This window comes from Quercus suber, unplaced genomic scaffold, assembly GCF_002906115.3.
Source record: "Quercus suber isolate HL8 unplaced genomic scaffold, Cork oak 2.0 scaffold_514, whole genome shotgun sequence".
In the NCBI taxonomy this organism is placed as follows: domain Eukaryota; kingdom Viridiplantae; phylum Streptophyta; class Magnoliopsida; order Fagales; family Fagaceae; genus Quercus; species Quercus suber.
In genome coordinates, this window is record NW_027069963.1 from 72,891 (window position 1) to 94,482 (window position 21,592).

The 21,592-nt window shown below is 33.2% G+C and overlaps 4 protein-coding genes across 4 annotated transcripts; 3 read left to right on the forward strand and 1 right to left on the reverse strand.

Annotated features, from left to right (window-relative positions):
* Positions 1-28: 28 nt before the first annotated feature.
* Positions 29-1,900, forward strand: LOC136061166 (uncharacterized). The gene is made up of 3 exons (XM_065763581.1): positions 29-177; positions 1,026-1,127; positions 1,617-1,900. The coding sequence occupies exons 1-3, from the start codon at positions 37-39 to the stop codon at positions 1,725-1,727; spliced, it is 354 nt and encodes a 117-aa protein (XP_065619653.1). The 5' UTR covers positions 29-36; the 3' UTR covers positions 1,728-1,900.
* Positions 1,901-4,352: 2,452 nt separating this feature from the next.
* Positions 4,353-5,894, reverse strand: LOC136061266 (uncharacterized). The gene has a single exon (XM_065763559.1). It carries the CDS (start codon positions 5,892-5,894, stop codon positions 4,353-4,355), a length of 1,542 nt encoding a protein of 513 aa, XP_065619631.1.
* A 4,570-nt stretch (positions 5,895-10,464) lies between these two features.
* Positions 10,465-12,172, forward strand: LOC136063341 (putative germin-like protein 2-1). Its single transcript, XM_065763560.1, has 3 exons — positions 10,465-10,485; positions 10,658-10,728; positions 11,812-12,172. The coding sequence occupies exons 1-3, from the start codon at positions 10,465-10,467 to the stop codon at positions 12,170-12,172; spliced, it is 453 nt and encodes a 150-aa protein (XP_065619632.1).
* A 7,141-nt stretch (positions 12,173-19,313) lies between these two features.
* On the forward strand, positions 19,314-20,690 carry LOC111998375 (putative germin-like protein 2-1). Its single transcript, XM_065763561.1, has 2 exons — positions 19,314-19,508; positions 19,603-20,690. The coding sequence occupies exons 1-2, from the start codon at positions 19,314-19,316 to the stop codon at positions 20,329-20,331; spliced, it is 924 nt and encodes a 307-aa protein (XP_065619633.1). The 3' UTR covers positions 20,332-20,690.
* Positions 20,691-21,592: the final 902 nt, after the last annotated feature.

Sequence of the window (21,592 nt, forward strand, 5' to 3'; positions counted from 1 at the left end):
TTTTTTTTCACAACTATGTTGTAGAAAGAAGCCAAGATGCTAGCAAATTCCGGACGTGATGAAGAAGTATTGAAGCCACTGCGACAGGCACTTGATAAAGCTTGGAGTGAGGACTCTAAATACGGGGATCCTCACTACAATATTGAAATGGCATTGGTTGAAGTTCTCATATATCTGGTATGACACAAAATTTCCCCACTCTAGTGCACAAGAACATCGGACATTGCAACTTCAAGCATAGAGCCTACTATACTTTTGATTGGGTGCAACCTGTGATCTCGCTTCTTTAAATCACTTAAAATCAGAACTTGGGTACTGCACCCCTTGAAAGTTGACAAATTAAATTTTTTCATAACCAAATTCACCTTAAAACATTTAAATAATGAATTGAAAAATCTGTTTTAGACCCTATCTATTTTATAGATTGTGTAGAATTATTCAAGAAAAAACCACTCCGGGTCTTGGGAATCCAATGTCATAAACAATTCACTATAAGAAAGTAGTTACAACAGTCTATTTACAAAATTTGTATGACTATAACTAAGTTTGTAGCCAAACTTTGTTCTTTGTTTTAAGTTCTAACTATGCACCACGGACTATCATGTCAATGCCATAGTAAAAGCATCTGCATATTATTTATTTATCTGCCAAATTTTAGTTCTAAGTTTATAGCCAAATTTTTGTATATTATTTATTTATCAGCCAAGGCATCTGCATTTCGAACTATAATTCCTTTTGACATGATTCCTTTATTTAACATCTTTGTGTTTACTTAATGAACACTATCTTTAGTATAATCACATTCATTATCTTTCCATAGTAAACTGCAAGGATAAGAAAAGAAACATGACTGGTTTAATTCTAGCTAATGGTCAATATAGGATGAATAAAAAATGTATGAAAGCAGAAAGAAGTCCATTGCTTGAGGTAAACCTGATCAGTTGAGCAGAATGGGTACACCACCAAGCATTCTTTTTATCTTCATTTGCCTTCGCTGTTCATATTGTTTATGTCTGCTTATACAGGGAAGATATGAAGAAGCCAAAGAATGCCGGTGTCTCAAACTCGGCCTCAAAGAACTCAGAGATTCACGTATCAAATCAGATACTCGAGTTCCTCTTTACAAGGTCGTAAATTTCATATCATCAAGAATATATACAATAAAAGAATAAGAAAAAAAGTTAAAAAAAAAAAAAAAAAAAGAGAATTTGCAAAATGTCTGGCTATGGCTTCTCTCACTTCGTAGTTTGACAAATGATGACTTCAATATTTTTTTATTTAAAAAAAAATAAAAAAATTAGCATAGCTATTGACCAACTCAAAAGTTCAAAACCATAATTGTATAATAACTTGCATAATAAGAAGCACAGACATTTTCTATAAGGTGCATATTTGGAGTGTCATATTTGTGTCATATTGGTATTATACAGGCCGTTTCATGTTATAATTTTTTTAAAATTGCTTGTGTCACCATGTCATACTTGTGTCCATGCTCCCTAGCTTGCATGAATATGTTTTCAGCTGTAAGAATTTTTTTTTTTTTTTAACTGACTCGGATATTTTTCTGAAGAAACAAAATTCGAAACATGATGGTTCTTTGATTTCTACTTGTACAGGGTATTATATATACTATGTTGGATGAAAAGGACAAAGCAATGAAGTCGTGGAAAGAATTCGCTAAGTATGTTGAAGATGAATCCGAAGTACCCCTTTTTCAACCCAAATAGCTCAGTGACCAGAATCGTAGCAAGTTGTTTGCAGCAAGAAAAGGATTTTAGATATTTCATTCCATTTCTTATAGAACTATGTATTGCAATAATTGAGAAAAATGCATAACTGATTCTTATTACTGATTTTTTTTTTAATATATATATATATATATAAGACTTACTACTGAATTGATGATTGTATTTATACAAGATATTCCAAAACAGAGGGCTGTAACTAACTAACTAACAGAAAAAATAACTAACCACTCCACTAATAACTGACAGCACTAACACACATGCTTTACACGCGGGAAATAGCACCATTTATAATTTTTAAAGGAAAAACTACTTGTAGCTTATCAACCAAGAGTAAGATGACTTGTAGCTTGCAGTTGTAGGTTTATCTTCTCAATACTATGTACATAATATCTTTGAATAATTAATTTTTTTTAAAATTAAATAAGAAGGATTCATGGCATAATTTAACCTTTGTGTTTCCTTTTTACCATTCTTTTCTAATATTATATGATTTGAATGGGCAGTATTGCTCCATAATAGTTGTTCCTTGCATATACCAAATAAACTATGTGTTATGATCTTACTATCCTATATGGTTTAAGTGCAAGCTTAACAATGTGTATATAAGCTCTTGGACACCTCCTTGCAAGCTGATTTTTAAGGATGAGTTCTACTTATAACTTTGTATCATTTTTGTGGTTGGTTCTTGAAAGGGACAACCTATAGTTATTGAATAATTTCTCCCAGTTTTTTATATTATAAGCTCTAATAAGAAAGGCACGATGTTGGTCCTGAACATGCAGAGGACTAATAGCACACAAATAGAAAGGAAAAAGGAAATTGCTTCAACACCATGCTAAATTTAATGCGTGCTGAAAATAAAACTAGCTAATTTTATCTACATTCATGGATTCACACTACAAAAAACTAGGCCTATAGTGGCGTTTTTGAAACGCCACTACAGGTCCAAAAAACGCCACTATAGGCCCATTTGAGCTATAGTGGCGTTTGCTATAGTGGCGTTTGTAAACGCCACTATTGTACCGCTATTATAGATCTATAGTGGCGTTTCACAAGAACGCCACTATAGGTATACCTATAGTGGCGTTTACAAACGCCAATATAGGTCTACCCTAAAACACCACTATAACCTGAAATTGTTTTTTAAAAAGTGCTATAGTAGCGTTTCGGAAACGCCACTATAGGGTGTTGATCTATATGGCGTTTCTCAAACGCCACTATAGCTAAATGACAAAAAAAAATTAATTTACCTATAGCAGCGTTTGTAAACGCCACTATAGGTCCATAACCTATAATGGCGTTTTTAAAACGCTACTATAGGTAAATCAAAATTTCTTTTAATGGGGGTATAGCAGCGTTTGTGAACGCCACTACAGGGAGGACCTATAGTGGCCTTTGGGAAACGCCACTATAGGGTTGGCCTATAGTGGCGTTTGAAACCGCCACTATAGGTCAAGAACGGATTCCTCACCCATTGTATATTGGCGTTTTACAAACGCCACTATAGGTCCAAAAACGCCACAAATTTTTTTTTTTTTTTTTTTCAAATACAAAAATATCCTGCTGGGTCTACAAACGCAGCTATACATATATATATATATGCACACACTTGTCCTGGGCAAATCACAAGCATATATCAATAGTCACAATCGCCATTATATATATAGATATATGCACACATATTTCACTTGTCCTGGGCATCACAAGCATAGGGTACACAAAACATATCACACCCTTTATATGCACAAACTTGTCTTGGGCATTACAAGCATAGAGTACACAAAACATATCACACCTTTCTAACTTGTCCTGGGCAAATCACAAGCATAGGTACACAAAACATATCACACCCTTTCTAAGGGTACACAAAATAGGCCCTAATATATGGAGCATTCAATTTAACTACATATGGAGCATATGGAGTAGCGGGACAATAATCATAACTCCATAAAAAAAAAATGTCATCGCCATCATCAAAAGCATCCTCGTCATCAAGTGTATCCCCAAGTGCATCGCCATCATCAACATAAGCATAAGCATCATCTTCACCCTGAATAAGATGGAGACAACATTATAACAAAGGAACAAACAAAGCCAAAATTGTATCAACTAAACTTGATACATACATACATACTCAACTAAACTACATAATCAATATAAATATATGAAGCAGAAGGATAATACTCATAACTCCATCAAAAAAATCTGTCATCACCATCAAGTGCATCCCCATCATCAAGTTCATCCACATCATCAAGTTCATCCCCATCATCAACATCAGCATGAGCATCTTTTTCATTCTGAATAAGATGGAGGCAACATTATAACAAATGAACAACAAAGCCAAATAGTAGAAGCACATCACAAAGAAATCGAGTATAAAAGTAATTTTTGGTAAAATGACAAAAATAAGCCTGCAATATATTTTTCCCTATTTCGCTTCTAAAATATGACACAAGGGTATAAACAAAATTAATGTGAATAATATACTTCGCTTATTCCAAGCACCTACATTTTCATCCCCTCTCTTTCTTTTTTTGAACGTAGCTTGAGCTTTCTTACCAAGACAACGTCCATCTAAACTTTCTGTATCTATAAGTATATCTAACCCCGATGGAGGCACAGGAGCCAATCTCGTATCTTGAGTACCATCAAAGTTTGTATCTTCTTTCCGAATGGGTGATCTCTATCCAACCAACGCCGATGTCCCATATAACAGAATTTGTGGCCATGTTTTAAATAGCGAGAGTCCGTATTAGAGGCACAAGAAGGACAAGCAAACATGCCTTTCGTACTCCAACCAGACAAATCCAAGTATGCAGGAAAATCATTTATGGTCCACATCAATGCTGCACGTAATTGGAACCTATTTTTAGAAGATGCATCATACGCCTCTACTCCAACGTCCCATAACTCCCTGAGTTCCTCGATTAAAGGTTGTAAGTACACATCTATGGCTACACCAGGTGAGGAAGGACCAAGAACAACTAGTGACAGTATCAAAGATAACCTTTTCATGCACATCCAAGGAGGGAGATTGTAGGGGACCAAAACAACCGGCCATGTACTGTGGCTGGTACTCAAAATGCCATACGGGTTGAACCCATCCGATGCTAATCCAAGTCTTACATTACGAGGCTCAGATGAAAAATCTATATACTTAGTGTCAAACATTTTCCATGCTTCTGAGTCAGCGGGATGCCGCATTATCCCGTCATCAGTACGCCCAGTCGCATGCCACTTCATATATCCCGCTAAATCGGGTGACAGAAACAACCGTTGCAATCTTGGTTTCAAAGGGAACCACCGTAGCATCTTTGAAGCTTTCTTCTTCCCCTTACTAGATGATGCATTATTTGGTTCCCCAGAAGTTGTGTTCTGTTCTTTCCACCTAGACTCTCCACAAAATTTGCAAGCCTCTAGGTTAGCATCTTGCTTCCAAAACAACATGCAGTCGTTAATACAGGCATGAATCTTCTCATAACCCAAACCCAAATCTTTAATAATCTTCTTAGCCTCATAACAATCTTTTGGCAATGTAGCATCCAAAGGAAGTAAGTCTTGCACAACTTGAAGCAAAAAAGTAAATGATTTGTTGGACCAACCACAAAGAGACTTTAGCTGGTACAACACGACGACAGCTGAGAATATACTAAATTTTGTACATCCTTTGTATAAAGGTTTCTCCACATCTTCTATCATTTTGTAAAACTTTTTTGCATCATCGTTAGGACCTTCTGCCGGTTGTTGTAGACTAGGACCTTCTGCCGGTTGTTGCACGCTAGGACCTTCATCCATTGATTCTGGTGCCATATCATGCATGGAGAACAAATTATGCAACATCCCACCAACATTCCCGTATTCATTCAAGTTTTCATGCACATGACTACTCCTAACTTCAGCAGGTGTCGTGGTCGACTGTGATTCCCCATGCAACGTCCAAGTTCTATAATTGGAAAGTATCCCAAAGTTGTTTAGGTGACCACGTACAACTTCGGCTGGATGGAGTTGACTATGCACACATTTGACACAAGGGCATGGGATCTTCCCATTGCGTGCTTTAAGAGACGCAAATTCCACGAATCTTTTGACACCTTCAACATATTCCCTAGTACCCCTCTTCTTGTCCATCCAACTCTTATCCATTGCTAAACAATATCTTAACACAGTCTCCTACAACACCTCATCATTAGTGCAGTATAAACCAATGGTTAGATCCTAATCTCCTAACATCTAAAGCATTAAACATGAACATAAGATATGTAGATGACTTATAGAATGTAATATGCTAATCATTAGTAATAAGATTATATTTACGTAATAACTACATACAGAAGTATCTAGTAAATTTTATACATGTTCATAACTACATACAGAAGTATCTAGTAAATTTTATACATGTTCATTCAACATATTCTGCATTCTCCATTTCATAAAGCCATAACCAAAAATAGCAACTCAATGTATACATCATTCCAGAATTTGAATACATTAATATTATAAGAAGTTACTCAATGGGTCACAATATGCTACACATGAATCATCAAATATACAAAATACATAAAACACATTCAACACTCCCAATATACAACAAAAACCGCCTTATATCACCACGCAAGCCACCCACTTGCACCAATTTAACAACCCACCACAAAGCAGATATTTCACCAATAATTGATCTTGTAGAGTTGGGAAATAAGAATAGGTCAGCTGAACTTAGTCTGCACTATAGCTTACCAACCTCGTAACAACCCACGCAAGACGCAAGTCACCTAATGAAAACACACCTCTCAATACAAAGGGTGGCAAAATTTATCAGTAAAAAAATAATAATAATAATAAAATGATATAAGAGAATTATAATTCAGGAAAAAAAAATAAAAAAAAAAGATCTTGTGTTTCAAGGGAATTATAATTCTTAGTTCTTAGAAAATAGAAATGTTCTCAACTTGCATTCTCAAAATTCAAATGGGCAGGGTCCTCATGAATATATTTTGACTATGAATTTGTTTTTTTAATTTTATATTTAGGTAAATGTAAAAATATACAAACATACTCTATGTAAGATCGGAAAAGGTAATAGATATCCTAAGAACTTCAATTTAAGAAATATTTTTAAAAACTAATCTTTATGGAAAAAGAAAAAAACAATAGATTATTTTTTTCACAACTTTTTATATTTCCTATAAAAGTGATATTAAAATTTTCCTAAAATAGTAAATTAAGAAATTTTCTAAGGGCAGACCTTATAAGAAAATGACAAAATGAGAGGAAAAAAAAATGAAGTCATGAACATGCATGACTAAAACCTGAGAGAGATATAAGTATAAAGCAATAACCTAACAAAAGTGATTTTTTCCTTCTATCAGTCATGTTACAAGTCATTTAATCTTGGGTTTAATTGTTAATTAATAGATCTAAACTCTAAGCTAAGTCATCCATGATCATAGGTTGTTACATTCAAAGACTTTGCATATCACTGGAACTATAATATTACTCACTAACCCATGTGAATAATAGTTTTAAATTTTCAGTTTGGTTAAAGTTATGAAATATGTAATTTTCACTTTGCTTAAAGTTATAATCACTTAAAAATAAAAGTTACAATTAAAGAGGGGAAAAAATACCAATAACAATGATAAGTCCAACACCAATAATAATTTGGTATTTCTTTGCTATCAACAATGGGATTTTAAATATAATCAAAGGTATCTCTAGCTAGCTACAATCAATCCATCAACACCATAACGTGATGCTCTGACATTGATACTTGGGAGAGGAGAACCATGCAGAATGGGAGCTAGCTTATGATGTCTTTTTGTCCATTATTCAATTGCAAGAAACAACATATAGAAAGTGTTTGATTAGTTTCAAGGTTTTCTCAACTAGCCATGGTGCCTTTTCCAAATAAATATACATATATATATATATAATCAATGAATAAGTACTAGAAAAACTATGTGCAAACTAGTTGTAACCCATTTACCGATTTTAATAAAAATAATAATAAACATTTGTATTTCTAGAATTACTTCTATTTTTTTAATTTTTTATCTGATTTTGACTATTAATTTCTTATTTAATGCAATGAAATGCTGTCTAAGTTATAAGGAACCATGTGTATGTACATTTTTATATGTTATCAAAGTTACTACTTAGCCAACGTCCACAAAAAATCAGATTTGTTATTTCCTAGTGGGTACCAAGAGAGAACCTTATCCTTTCAGGATTAAAAAAAAAAAAAGGTGAGTCATGTGTTGTACCCACCTAAAGAAGATAAACGTTTCAGGTCAAAAAGAAAAGGACAGAATGAAGAAGATAAAGTGATCCTTCTCAAAAAATAAGATAAAGTGATAAACACTATCCAAAATATCTAGTCAGCAAGACTTGGAAAGCCCCAAAGACCTTATCCTTCCAATCATAGCCAAAATCCCACCGCACACACCCTTTAACTACCATTTTTTTTTTCCTCTTCAGAAACACACCCCAGCCTCTCTCTCTCTCTCTCTCTCCCCCCCCACACACACACACACACAAAGTTACATGTTTCCTTCTATGGCTTCTTTAATTCAGTTTATTCTTCATATTGTGTACCTTACCCACAAATCTCAAACCTCTCAACTCTGACTTTTCACTTACCAAATGCTCTAGTTCTTTTCCCATCACCAAAGATGTTCTATCAAACCAAACCAAAAACCCACAAACAAATACAAAAAAAATGCAAATCAAATCGATCATACCTTGTAGTGTGTGTTTGTGGGTGGAGGACGAGGTGGAGGCTAGCAGTGGCGGGAGGCCTTGACGGCGGCGGCTGTGAGAGAGTGAGAGAGCGAAGAGAAATGAGAAAGAGAGGAGTTTTTTTTTTGTTCATTGTTTGAGTAAAGAGAGTTCAGATGATAGTGGCTAGGGTTTTTTCATTTTTTGGGGTTGCTATCGGGTTTTTTTTTTTTTATTATTTATTTAATAGATCATTATTAATATAAAACAAAAACCAGCCCCCCCCCAAAAAAAAAACGTAATAAAAAGGTCCTCAAATTTTTATTCTTTTGGGGTTGGGTCATAGGTCGTTCTTAATTTTATTTATTTATTTATTTATTTTGTTATAGATCCTTTATATATATATATATATCATATAGACATCCACATCAAATCTCATCCATCATAATAAAAAAACTAATATAACTAAAAGATTAATAGAATAATCCTCTCGTTTAAAGAAGTCACTAGTTACGCGATCATATCACTTAATATTGTAGTGAAAGCATCTATGTGTCAAGTCAGTCAGGATTCGTAATCATGTTGAGATTTAGTATATAGCTATTTATATGATATGATGAGCAGGTGCATTTGACTATATCAGATATATATACCTATAATATATCATTACTATACATTAGTACGTAATCTATTTGAGATGGTACTGTAGCTGAATCTTAAATTTGATATGGAATGCCTCCATTGCGATCAGTTCTTAAATGCCAAATGTTCCTAACATTTGCATATAGAAGCCCACTGTTGACGCTCTTATATCATATACTAATATAATAAAGTTGAGTTTAGAAGCACTAGTTACGCGACTACACTAAATTGTATAAATTTTTAAGTGGAGTTGTGATGTGCTTTTGTATTAGAGGGCATTTCCCTCTTCTTGTGTGTTTGTTTCTTAAAAAAAAAATGTCATTTGCATAAATTTATTTTTAAATGTTTTCTTAAAAATAGATATAATTTTTACTCTCCTATCATTTTTAAGGTAATGAAAATCATAATTTAAAAAAAAAAAAAAAAAAAAAAAAACAAGCAACATAGTACATGAATATATGATTTTAGATTCTACTATAATTTCTAAGTTGATAAAAATTATAATTTGATTACAACCTAAATTCTATTTTATTAGAAAATATCTTAATTAAAAAAAAAAAAACTAGCAACATAATACACGTTAAAGTTTGAAAAAGGAAATCCTAATTAAAAAAAAAAAAAACAGCAACACTGTACATATTTCTATGATATAAAATAAATAAATAGATATAACTATACCCTTAAAAGGAAAATAGCAAATAAAAAAACAAATAATAATAATACTACAAGTAAAAAGGACCATAATTTTTATAAAAACAACAACATAGTAGACATTTATATGATTTTAACTTTTCCTATAATTTTTAAGTTGATGATGTAATGATAATTTGATTACAATCCATATTCTTCACCTAACCCTTTATATAAAAAATCTTAATTAAAAATAGGTAATTTTTAGTTGAGAAAAATCATAATTTAGTTAGTATCAAAATTTTATCTTAATTTGATTTCAATGTAAATTCTTTATCTAATCCTTTATTTTTTTTAAAAAAATTACTTAAAAAAACTTCAACATAGTACACGTTAGTAAAAAATCTTATAAAAAATAAGAAAAGTTGAAAACAAAATCTTAATTAAAAAAAAAAAAAAAAAAAACCAACAACATAGTGCACGTTTATATATGATTTTTTAAAAAAAAAATTGATATAACTACATTTAAAAAGAAAACAGCCAATTAAAAAAAAAAACTATAATAATACACGTAAAAAGAAAACCACTCTACAAATGAAGTTGAATCGAAGAGAAATTGAGTTGAACTAAAACTCTACTACAACTCTACTAAATCTACTCTATTTTACTATTTAAGAATGCTAAAATAAATAAATAAGAAAACCAAAATGAAGTGAAGAATTACTACATGAAAGATTTGGCTTTTTCAGTGAGAAGAGCTATATTCTTTTTACTTTTTATTTTTTGCATTTCTATTTTTCTATTAACGTAGTTCAATTATTGCTTTAAATTCTATGATTTTTTTAAAAACGTTTGACATGATGCAATTCGTCTTAATTATTGATTTATTTTTGATTTAGTGTTCTTAATTGATTGTGCAGATTATTTTCTCACTTATAGGAATATCAAAATGGCTAGACACGAATGACAATATCAAAATAGCTAGACACAGGTAATTTTTATGTAAACTTTTACACATTTACATTGCGGCACAATTTTTCTTTTTTCTTTTTTCCTTTTATGTACATTTATTTATCAATTTTTGAAATTATTTTGATTGTGGTACCCTACAAGGCCTAGATTATTTCCTTACTTATGGAAACATTAAAGTGATTATGATTAGTAATTTATAGGTAAAGTTTTAAATTTATATTGCAGGCTAAATACTTACATTTTTTAGGATTTATGGAATTTGTTTTATTTTTGTAATTTATGGAATTTGTTTTTGACTATATATGCAAGAAATTTATATATGATTAGAATGGGAAGATTTTTAAGTGCCACACACACAAACAAAATCAAATTGCAATTTTAGTACTAAGATCTTAAAGAAATTTTAAACTTGACAAAAATTTTAAAAAATATTTTATAATATTTTTTTTTGCCAAAAAAAAAATACTTACATAATATACTTTTTCTATGTACTTAATTTTTAAAAATATATTTACCATTTATTTGCTATTAAATTTGATTATATTATCAATATATATATATATATATATTAAATTTATATATAATTAAGTACTTAGTTAAAACTCAACAAACATTAATGTTAATTAGATTTAATTGGGTTAATGTATATTTAATCCAATTAATTGGGTGGGCAAATGGATGCAGTCTGATTTTGCGTTCCCTAAGTTGAATTTTTTATTTGTAATGACTTTTTTTCTTCAAAAATTTATGTTTCATAATTTTTTTTTCCTCCTTCAGCCTTTATTATTAAAAAAAAAAAAAAATTGCCTACAGTGGCGTTTTTCAAACGCCACTATAGGTCCTACAGTTACAAGGTCCTATAGTGGTGTTTGTTAAACGCCACTATAGGGTGTCGGCGTTTGTAAAAACGCTGCTATAGACCCTATAAAACGCTACTATAAATTCCTTTTTTTAAAACGCCACTATAGGACTGCCTGAACGCCACTATAGGGTACCTATAGTGGCGTTTATGGAAAACGCCACTAAAAAAAAGGCCATTATAGGCCCAGTTTTTTGTAGTGATATCAGGACTCAACTCTCTTGGTATTTCTCTTGTCCGTAGTGACCATGCACCATGGGGTATTAACCCTCCCCACACTCACCCTCGTGCCACCGAAATCTTAATTGTCTTGGAAGGTAGCCTTGAAGTTGGATTTTTCACGTCTAATCCTCAGAACCGCCTTATCACAAAGGTGCTACAGAAGGGTGATGTGTTTGTATTCCCAATTGGTCTCATTCACTATCAAAGAAATGTTGGTATTGGAAATGTCATAGCCATTGCTGCTCTAAGCAGTCAAAACCCTGGTGTCATCACAATTGCCAATGCAGTGTTTGGGTCCAAGCCTCATATTCCTAGTGACATTTTGATGAAGGCCTTCCAAGTAGATAACAATGTTATCAGCAACATCCAGTCTAAGTTCTAGACAAGCCATGGCCATTCCATTAATTATGTTAAAGAACCTACTCCTCCCCACTTTTTGTACTGAGTTTGTGAATTTCTGTCATAGCCTCATTGGAAGTTTGTATGCATTGTTTTGCTGTGTTTTTGTTATATTCGTAATTTTATTATTATTGGCTTTTAAGCTGTATCTATATTTATGTTAATTATTTTACTTCCACTTTTGTCTTCTTATGGAGCTTTATCTCTTTGCCGTTTGGTATTAATCAATATTCAATTAGGGCTGTAACTGTTGAAAAGTTTGGAAAAATGGGTACCCACAATCCCAAGGAAAGTAAAAGAATAGTATGAGAAGATTATTGGGTCACTCACTTAATCTTTCAATTTTTATTATGTCTATATATTAAGAAGATTTATAAAGCTAGTACTGACTTTATTATTTTATTTGGTTAATTTTTTTTTCTATGTTTGTTGATGTTTCAGTTTGCATTATGCTAATGTTTCTTTGGGGAATCCGAGTTTGTGTCTAGACACAGGCAGTGATTTGTTCTGGATACCATGTGATTGTCAAAAAAATATTTGCGTAAGGGCTTACAGTCATCATCTGGAGCGGTATGTTTACTTTTTTACTTTGAATTTTCGGTTTCTTTGCTATCGATTTTATTACTTCCAATTGACATGGCTATGTGGGTTCCTTTTTCTTCCTTTGCTATTGCAGTCATATATGCTTAAACACTAGTTAGAAAATTGGCTTGAATAGAATGCATTATTTGCCCATAGATTTGGATCATATAGGAATATAACTCAACTTATTAAAAGATGAATTTGTCTTATATGGCTAGGAAAGTCTCAGTCAACTTGGATTGTAGACTTTTTTTTTCTTTTTTCTTTTTTAACTATGGAATTCTACTATGGAATTCTACTTGGAAAGGTACTATAGGCAAATAGAATAGTACTCATATGAATGATTAAAGCATGGCAGGGACTGAGAATCCTAGAAAGAGATGTAGTTGTCTCATGTTAATATCACTAATGAAAATGAGAAAGAACCAAAACCAAACAGATGTTGTAAAAAAGCCCTTGGATGGTTAATGGTGTGTCTCAAGAATATTATGAGGTGCACAGAAAATCATTGACATCCACATCAAAAATAAAATATTGAAATTTATTAGTCAATTTTCAAAGGTGCAAGAAGAACATTAGATGGCCTTTTATGTTTCTCTGCATTAGAAAGTTGCTGGTTTAGTTAAATTTATGAGTGAATGGCTTCTTTTATAGATTACTAAAATAGGCTGGAGTCATCCACAAGGTCTTCTTTCAACCTCAGGAACAACGGCTTATTATATACATATCCCTAAACTCCTGTTTGTGTATTATTTTCAAATACAAAAATAATACACAAATTTATTTATGTATCAAATTTATTTATTTATTTATTTTTTGCTGTATTATGTTGCATTTTGTTCATTGTTGTGCTCCTAATGTCTTAGTGGAGCTAAAATTATTACAGGTCATTTGTAATAGAAATGTGGTTTTAGAACCTAGGAGGGAAAAAAAAGAAAAAAAACAAGGAACCTATAGTGGCGGGCAAAACCGCCGCTAAAAGGTCCATAGGTATGTTGCGCATGAAGCCCTATAGCGGCGCTTGTTCACCGCCGCTATAGGTGACAAACTATAGCGGCGGGCCTATCCCGCCGCTAAAAGGCCACTTGACCAGAATGGCAAACCACATATGGCGGCGGTTTTTAGCCTGCCATAGTAGACCAAAAGCGCCGCTAAATGGCAGATCTATTGCGGCGCTTTTCGCGACCGCCGCAATAGACCTATAGCGGCACTGCAGCACTGGCGGGACAGCCCGCCGCAATAGCACCCGCCGCTATAGGTCAAATGTACCTTTAGCGGCGGTTTTTGGGGCTTTAGCGGCACTTTTTGGCCCGCCGCAATAGGTCTTTTTTTTGTAGTGATGGTCCAAGTCTCATGTAATAAAGTTATTTTGTATTTCATTGATTTGATGTTTTGTGCTTTTTTTTTTTTTTTTTGCCAAAGAGAGTCAATTTCATATAGGAGACCGTTTTGGTTTGGTAAGAAGAACGAAATATTTTGGTACTTGTGGGGGAATAGAAACTCAAACAAACAGTAACGGGCTAAAATGTCTAAGTAATTAACTTGCACAATTTATTTATCATAAACATAAGGTTGAAATTCCACAATGGGAGGCCAAACAACTGATTAGAAAGCAAGAGTGAAGATGAACTATTCTAAGATACATAAACTGTTTTCTTGAGGTATAGAGATCAAGTAAAACTTTACTTTACTCAACTCTTATCACTTCCTCTTTTTCGTTCTTCTCCAGGATTTTTCCTCAATCTTTTTCAACCCCTACTCTGTTGCGGCCTCCTTCCCTTTTATGGGTATTGTTTCTTCCCTTATCTCCCCAGCTGGCTTGCTTCCAATTGGATTTTCAGGATACTTGTCACATCACCTCTCTGTTCTACTCCCCTTTCATCATGAATATGACTTTTGGGAGCGTTTGCATTNTGGGGCTTTAGCGGCACTTTTTGGCCCGCCGCAATAGGTCTTTTTTTTGTAGTGATGGTCCAAGTCTCATGTAATAAAGTTATTTTGTATTTCATTGATTTGATGTTTTGTGCTTTTTTTTTTTTTTTTTGCCAAAGAGAGTCAATTTCATATAGGAGACCGTTTTGGTTTGGTAAGAAGAACGAAATATTTTGGTACTTGTGGGGGAATAGAAACTCAAACAAACAGTAACGGGCTAAAATGTCTAAGTAATTAACTTGCACAATTTATTTATCATAAACATAAGGTTGAAATTCCACAATGGGAGGCCCAAACAACTGATTAAGAAAGCAAGAGTGAAGATGAACTATTCTAAGATACATAAACTGTTTTCTTGAGGTATAGAGATCAAGTAAAACTTTACTTTACTCAACTCTTATCACTTCCTCTTTTTCGTTCTTCTCCAGGATTTTTCCTCAATCTTTTTCAACCCCTACTCTGTTGCGGCCTCCTTCCCTTTTATGGGTATTGTTTCTTCCCTTATCTCCCCAGCTGGCTTGCTTCCAATTGGATTTTCAGGATACTTGTCACATCACCTCTCTGTTCTACTCCCCTTTCATCATGAATATGACTTTTGGGAGCGTTTGCATTTTTCAGGCTATCCTATATACATTTAATGTGGCAGAGATTAGGTAGAGAATCTCTCATTGATGCTGAGATGACTGCCTTTGTGATTCTTATCATTTCAGGATGTTTCCTGAGACAAATCTGATGAGAGTGGCATCTCAGATTAAAAAGGGGAATTGGTTGCTCGCTGTCCCTCTTGTGTTTGTTGAAGGACCATCCATGCTTGTTATCTCGGATTAGAGTTTTGGTAATGGTGGCTAACTTGGATCTCCACGGGAACTATTCTGGTGAGTTACCCTTTACTCTTCAAGCACTCTAACTTCTAGTATGACTTGAGTTACCCTTTACTCTTGAGTTACCCTTGACCCATCTCTTCAAGTATGACCTTTTGGGCCTTTAGGCCTTGGCTGGGAATCAAGTTCACCCCCCCTTCCCACAGTACTAGTGTACCATTTTGAGATTACCACTATATATATATGTTTGTATTTATTTATGTAAAATTTTAAATCCACATACCTTATAAGCCAAAATATTAGCCTAAGTACATTAACCAATATATTATCTAAATAAAATGTTTTTTTAATAGGAAAAATTAAAATTTTTATTGTACACACTGAATGCCAATAGTAGTCGAAACACTCAAAATATACCCAATACACCGGTACAAATTGATACAGCCCAGTAATTTTCAATACATTTTGGAGGAGTATCAGTACCTGTTTAATAGTTAGTACAATATATTTTCTAGTATAGTTGGTACTCGTACATTATTGACTTCCCTGGTTTTGCCACAGAATTGTCAAGAGAGATATTATTAAGTAAATTCTTATACGAAGAAAAGGTGTTGCATGTAAGGGATGTAATTTATTCAATTTTGGTTTATATAAGTTGAGTCAAGAACCAAGTTGAAGAGTTTAAGTTTCAAAAGACATGATCAGTGAAATCATTATTTCTCAAGTGAATGTTAGACGTAAAATTTTACAAGACCTTGCTTGAACTTCGTTTGACTAAAAATTTTAACAGAATGTTTGCTAGACCTTTGCTTGACATTCATACGAGTGAAATTGCGTGAACAGTAAACCTATTTGTTTTGCCCCTAGTTTAACCTATTTTTTTATATATATATAATATATATAAACTAAGAATTTAGAGAGAGAGAGAATATCAGGAGTCAAACCTTGAGCTTCAACTGAAAACTTCTAAAGAGCTTTGGAGTACCAGAAGTCTAGGTTGTTGCAACGAGGATCGTTTGTGAAGAAAGTTCGTGTAGAAGAAATCTAGTTGCAAAGTTTTTTTTTTTTTTTTTTTTGAAGAGGTTCTCTATTGATTTTCCACTTCATTACAAAACTGTGTCTTTTATTATTTTTATTATTAGTAATAATTTAGAAAATTATATTAATATGAAAATTTAAAAAACAAGTTGTCGAACATGGTTCTTAATTTGAAGCATAAGATTCTAGATGGAATGAAAGACAAACAAAGGAAAGTACATAAATCTAAAAAAAAAAAGGAAGTACATAAAAACTATATTTTTATTAAAGAAAATCAAAACGAAACCTAAAGAAAAGGTTGGCGCAAGGAGCAAAGAGGAGTTTTTTTTTTTTTTTTTTTTTGTTCAATTAAAAAAGGATAAAAGCAATGAGTAGCACCACCAATGAATCAAGTGCAATCATATAAGTTTGATGAATATCAACCAATACCATATGGAAAAATGTAAATTTTAAGGCAATATTACAAGTTGTTAGTTTATCTACAGTGATGAGATGCATGACGACCAGATTTATTAGGATAAGTGTGTTATGGATAACCTCTTGTTGAGTAATTAATATTTATTAGGGGGGATGGGGGAAGAGCAATGATGGAGTTCAGCTATGTCACACCATGTGAAATCAATATTGGTAACTGATACATAAGTATCACAAGGGAGCAAGTATAACTGGTCCATCACTGCATGGGACCTTTCAAAAAAAAAAATGTCACCAACAATTGATCAAATAGTAGTACCTAAGAAGTAATCTTATCATTGATAGTTTATAAAGCCTTTGCACATCTACATATATTTTTTATCCTCACATGGATCAATTTTGTTTGGCATGTCAACCGCCACTTGAAAAGACCTCAATTAGAATTTTTAATCAAGGTTTGCTTAATCAAACATTGTATAAAAATCCAGTATGTGACTTTAGCTAATGAAATATGCCAGCCAATATAAAATTAAAAGAGAGAGAGAGTTGTAGTTTTCCTATTTCTCAAATGCACATAACACGAGAATAACCCAGTAATATTTCAAAAAACTTCCTAAGTTGCACCAGGGAATGGATCAAACATTTCATGCACGTTTCCTTGGTTGAAAAATAAGACAAAAACTTATGAGCATATTTTAAATACTTGCATTGTTTCACTAGCATCATAACAGTTAATTTAAAAACCCATCATAAATTCTATAGCATAAAAGGCCTACAAAAGTTTGTAGCATGACTTTAGAGGTTGAATTTGTTTTGTAATCAAAACAAAAATATTAATAACTTGACCATTGAAATTTCTCTCCACAATAAATATTTATGGATCAATGAAAATTGTGGAATTCTAGGAAAAATTAGTAAAAATGACAGTTTCAAATTGTATTAATCAAAAGAAACAATAGCTCTAGTCAAAGCCAAATATCACAATATTCTATTAATATCAACATATACGTCACAGTAAAGTTGTACACTAGCAAGGCAGATGGGTTCAAAGATTATTATAGCGTAGAAGATGCAAAGAACCTTGTTCTATACAAAGACAAACAACTATGATGAAGCTTCCTCTATTCACTTTGGGTCTGAAATTAACATGTTCTTGAATAACACTAATAATAACTACAAAATTTATCAAATTCCACTGCTCAGTTCCTAAACCCCACCCCACACTTGAGTTCAACCTATTGAAATTAGTGTAGAAGAATTTTTAAAGTCATTGTCCTGTTTTTTAAATAATTCAAAAGGTTCAGAGTTCAGACCAAGAACTGGAACAAATTTAATATAAGGTCTAAGTGTCCAACTTTCATATCTCTTTTTTACTATTGTTGTTTAATTTTCTCAGCAACCAAGCACAGTTCAACAGAAAATTATTATAAAAAGCGATTGAACCTGACTGGAAGGAACCGTGAAACCATCGACAAAGATGGAAACCCCATCGAATATAGGCTTCACAGAACCCGAACCACCATGGGAAGAAGTCGAAGCTTCGGCTTCAAACTGGTTCTGAAGTTTCCTATTCTTCTCCACCATATAACTACAATTAAAAAAAAAAAAATCATCAACAACACCATCAAAAAATCGCAATCAAAACACAAATTGAAGAAATGAGAGAGACAGAAAGAGAGTCAAGGACTCAAAGGCTTTGGGAATCCTAGAAAGAGATGAGTGAAGAGGGAGAGAGGAGATGGGGAATAAGGAGGGCGGCTGAATGAGAAAGAGATGTGTAAGGTTTTTTATGTTTAGTTTTAAATAGAACCAAAACGACGTAGTATTGATAATAGTAACTTTAAAAATGAAAAGGAAAAAAATAAAAAGAATCTGTCATGGAGGTTAGAACCAGGGACGGGACCTTAAAAAAAAAAATTGAATGGCATGCGCGTTAACCACTAAGGCAACATACATTTTAGTTGTTCATTATTATTATCTATATATGATATAAAAATGAAATTTTTGACTTACTTTATAATTAGGATTAAAAAATTAATTATATTTTTTTTTAATTAGACCTCACATTAGATTTTTCTTATATATAAAAAAAGGACTCACTTTAGGTTTCAATACAAAAAAAAAATAGCACTGTTGTATTGTGATAACCAAGCAGCGCTTCACATAGCTGCTAATCCTGTTTTCCATGAACGCAGCAAACATATTGAAATAGATTGTCATTTGATTAGAGAGAAAATTCGGAGGGGCATAATCAAAACTTTTCATATAGCAGGTGTGAACCAAAATGCAGATATTCTTACTAAACCTTTGGGTTTTCCAGCCTTCTCTAAATTGGTAATGAAGTTGGGAATTATTGACATTTACAAACCTAAGGTGGATTCAGCACAGTTGCAAGATAGCCAATCAACAACAGTAGCAATGGCTATCTTGAGGGGGAGTGTTGAGAATGTTGAGAAGCTGAAGAAAACGGGATCGTTTTGTATAAAGAAGAAATCACTTAAGGTGGTTAAGAAGAGAAATGTCAAGACACGTGTAAAGGAGGCTTCAACTAAGTCTAACAAACTCCTTAATCCACTGATTAATTAGTTAGACACGTGTAGTAGTTAGTTTCTTTCTTTATGCTCAGCTTGTACATATAAAAGCAGAGCACCATGTATTCTTTGGTTCATTCTTTTCATTCAATAAGAAATACTCTTCTATTTACTCTCTCTTCCACAATTGCACATGCAATATACACATTTTAAATTTGTGGCCTATACATTCTGGCTTACGCAAATGGCTTACGTGTTCCTTATTTGCAATATTATGCTTGGTGGCAGTGCTCCTGAATGGTTTGGCTTGCAAGGATCCTAAGATGGTTGATGCCAATGACTTTTCAAGCAGTGGACTTCATATAGCAGGCAACACATCAAACCCCGCAGGGTCAAAGTTGACCCCAATGACCGCTGCACTAATACCAGGACTCAACTCTCTTGGTATTTCTCTTGTCCATAGTGACTATGCACCATGGGGTATTAACCCTCCCCACACTCACCCTCGTGCCACCGAAATCTTAATTGTCTTGGAAGGTAGCCTTGAAGTTGGATTTTTCATGTCTAATCCTCAGAACCGCCTTATCACAAAGGTGCTACAGAAGGGTGATGTGTTTGTATTCCCAATTGGTCTCATTCACTATCAAAGAAATGTTGGTATTGGAAATGTCATAGCCATTGCTGCTCTAAGCAGTCAAAACCCTGGTGTCATCACAATTGCCAATGCAGTGTTTGGGTCCAAGCCTCATATTCCTAGTGACATTTTGATGAAGGCCTTCCAAGTAGATAACAATGTTATCAGCAACATCCAGTCTAAGTTCTAGACAAGCCATGGCCATTCCATTAATTATGTTAAAGAACCTACTCCTCCCCACTTTTTGTACTGAGTTTGTGAATTTCTGTCATAGCCTCATTGGAAGTTTGTATGCATTGTTTTGCTGTGTTTTTGTTATATTCGTAATTTTATTATTATTGTTCTTTAGGTTTCGTTTTGATTTTCTTTAATAAAAATATAGTTTTTATGTACTTTCCTTTTTTTTTTTAAGATTTATGTACTTTCCTTTGTTTGTCTTTCATTCCATCTAGAATCTTATGCTTCAAATTAAGAACCATGTTCGACAACTTGTTTTTAAATTTTCATATTAATATAATTTTCTAAATTATTACTAATAATAAAAATAATAAAAGACACAGTTTTGTAATGAAGTGGAAAATCAATAGAGAACCTCTTCAAAAAAATAAAAAAAAAAAANCTTTACTCAACTCTTATCACTTCCTCTTTTTCGTTCTTCTCCAGGATTTTTCCTCAATCTTTTTCAACCCCTACTCTGTTGCAGCCTCCTTCCCTTTTATGGGTATTGTTTCTTCCCTTATCTCCCCAACTGGCTTGCTTCCAATTGGATTTTTAGGATACTTGTCACATCACCTCTCTGTTCTACTCCCCTTTCATCATGAATATGACTTTTGGGAGCGTTTGCATTTTTCAGGCTATCCTATATACATTTAATGTGGCAGAGATTAGGTAGAGAATCTCTCATTAATGCTGAGATGACTGCCTTTGTGATTCTTATCATTTCAAGATGTTTCCTGAGACAAATCTGATGAGAGTGGCATCTCAGATTAAAAAGGGGAATTGGTTGCTCGCTGTCCCTCTTGTGTTTGTTGAAGGAGCATCCATGCTTGTTATCTCGGATTAGAGTTTTGGTAATGGTGGCTAACTTGGATCTCCACGGGAACTATTCTGGTGAGTTACCCTTTACTCTTCAAGCACTCTAACTTCTAGTATGACCTTGAGTTACCCTTGACCCATCTCTTCAAGTATGACCTTTTGGGCCTTTAGGCCTTGGCTCGGAATCAAGTTCACCCCCCCTTCCCACAGTACTAGTGTACCATTTTGAGATTACCACTATATATATATGTTTGTATTTATTTATGTAAAAATTTTAAATCCACATACCTTATAAGCCAAAATATTAGCCTAAGTACATTAACCAATATATTATCCTAAATAAAATGTTTTTTAATAGAAAAATTAAAATTTTTTACCAACTGAAATGCCAATAGTATCGAAACACTCAAAATATA

Excerpts from the sequence above, each read along its gene's own strand:
- LOC136061266 (XM_065763559.1), bottom strand. The coding sequence starts at position 5,894 with ATGGATAAGAGTTGGATGGACAAGAAGAGGGGTACTAGGGAATATGTT.
- LOC136063341 (XM_065763560.1), top strand. The coding sequence starts at position 10,465 with ATGAAAGATTTGGCTTTTTCA. Across the intron at positions 10,486-10,657 it reads TGAAAGATTTGGCTTTTTCA|ATTATTTTCTCACTTATAGG; the intron begins GTGAGAAGAGCT and ends TTGATTGTGCAG. Across the intron at positions 10,729-11,811 it reads ATCAAAATAGCTAGACACAG|TGACCATGCACCATGGGGTA; the intron begins GTAATTTTTATG and ends TCTTGTCCGTAG.
- LOC136061166 (XM_065763581.1), top strand. The coding sequence starts at position 37 with ATGCTAGCAAATTCCGGACGTGATGAAGAAGTATTGAAGCCACTGCGA. Across the intron at positions 178-1,025 it reads TTGAAGTTCTCATATATCTG|GGAAGATATGAAGAAGCCAA; the intron begins GTATGACACAAA and ends CTGCTTATACAG. Across the intron at positions 1,128-1,616 it reads CTCGAGTTCCTCTTTACAAG|GGTATTATATATACTATGTT; the intron begins GTCGTAAATTTC and ends CTACTTGTACAG.
- LOC111998375 (XM_065763561.1), top strand. The coding sequence starts at position 19,314 with ATGAAGTTGGGAATTATTGACATTTACAAACCTAAGGTGGATTCAGCA. Across the intron at positions 19,509-19,602 it reads AGAGAAATGTCAAGACACGT|CTTGTACATATAAAAGCAGA; the intron begins GTAAAGGAGGCT and ends CTTTATGCTCAG.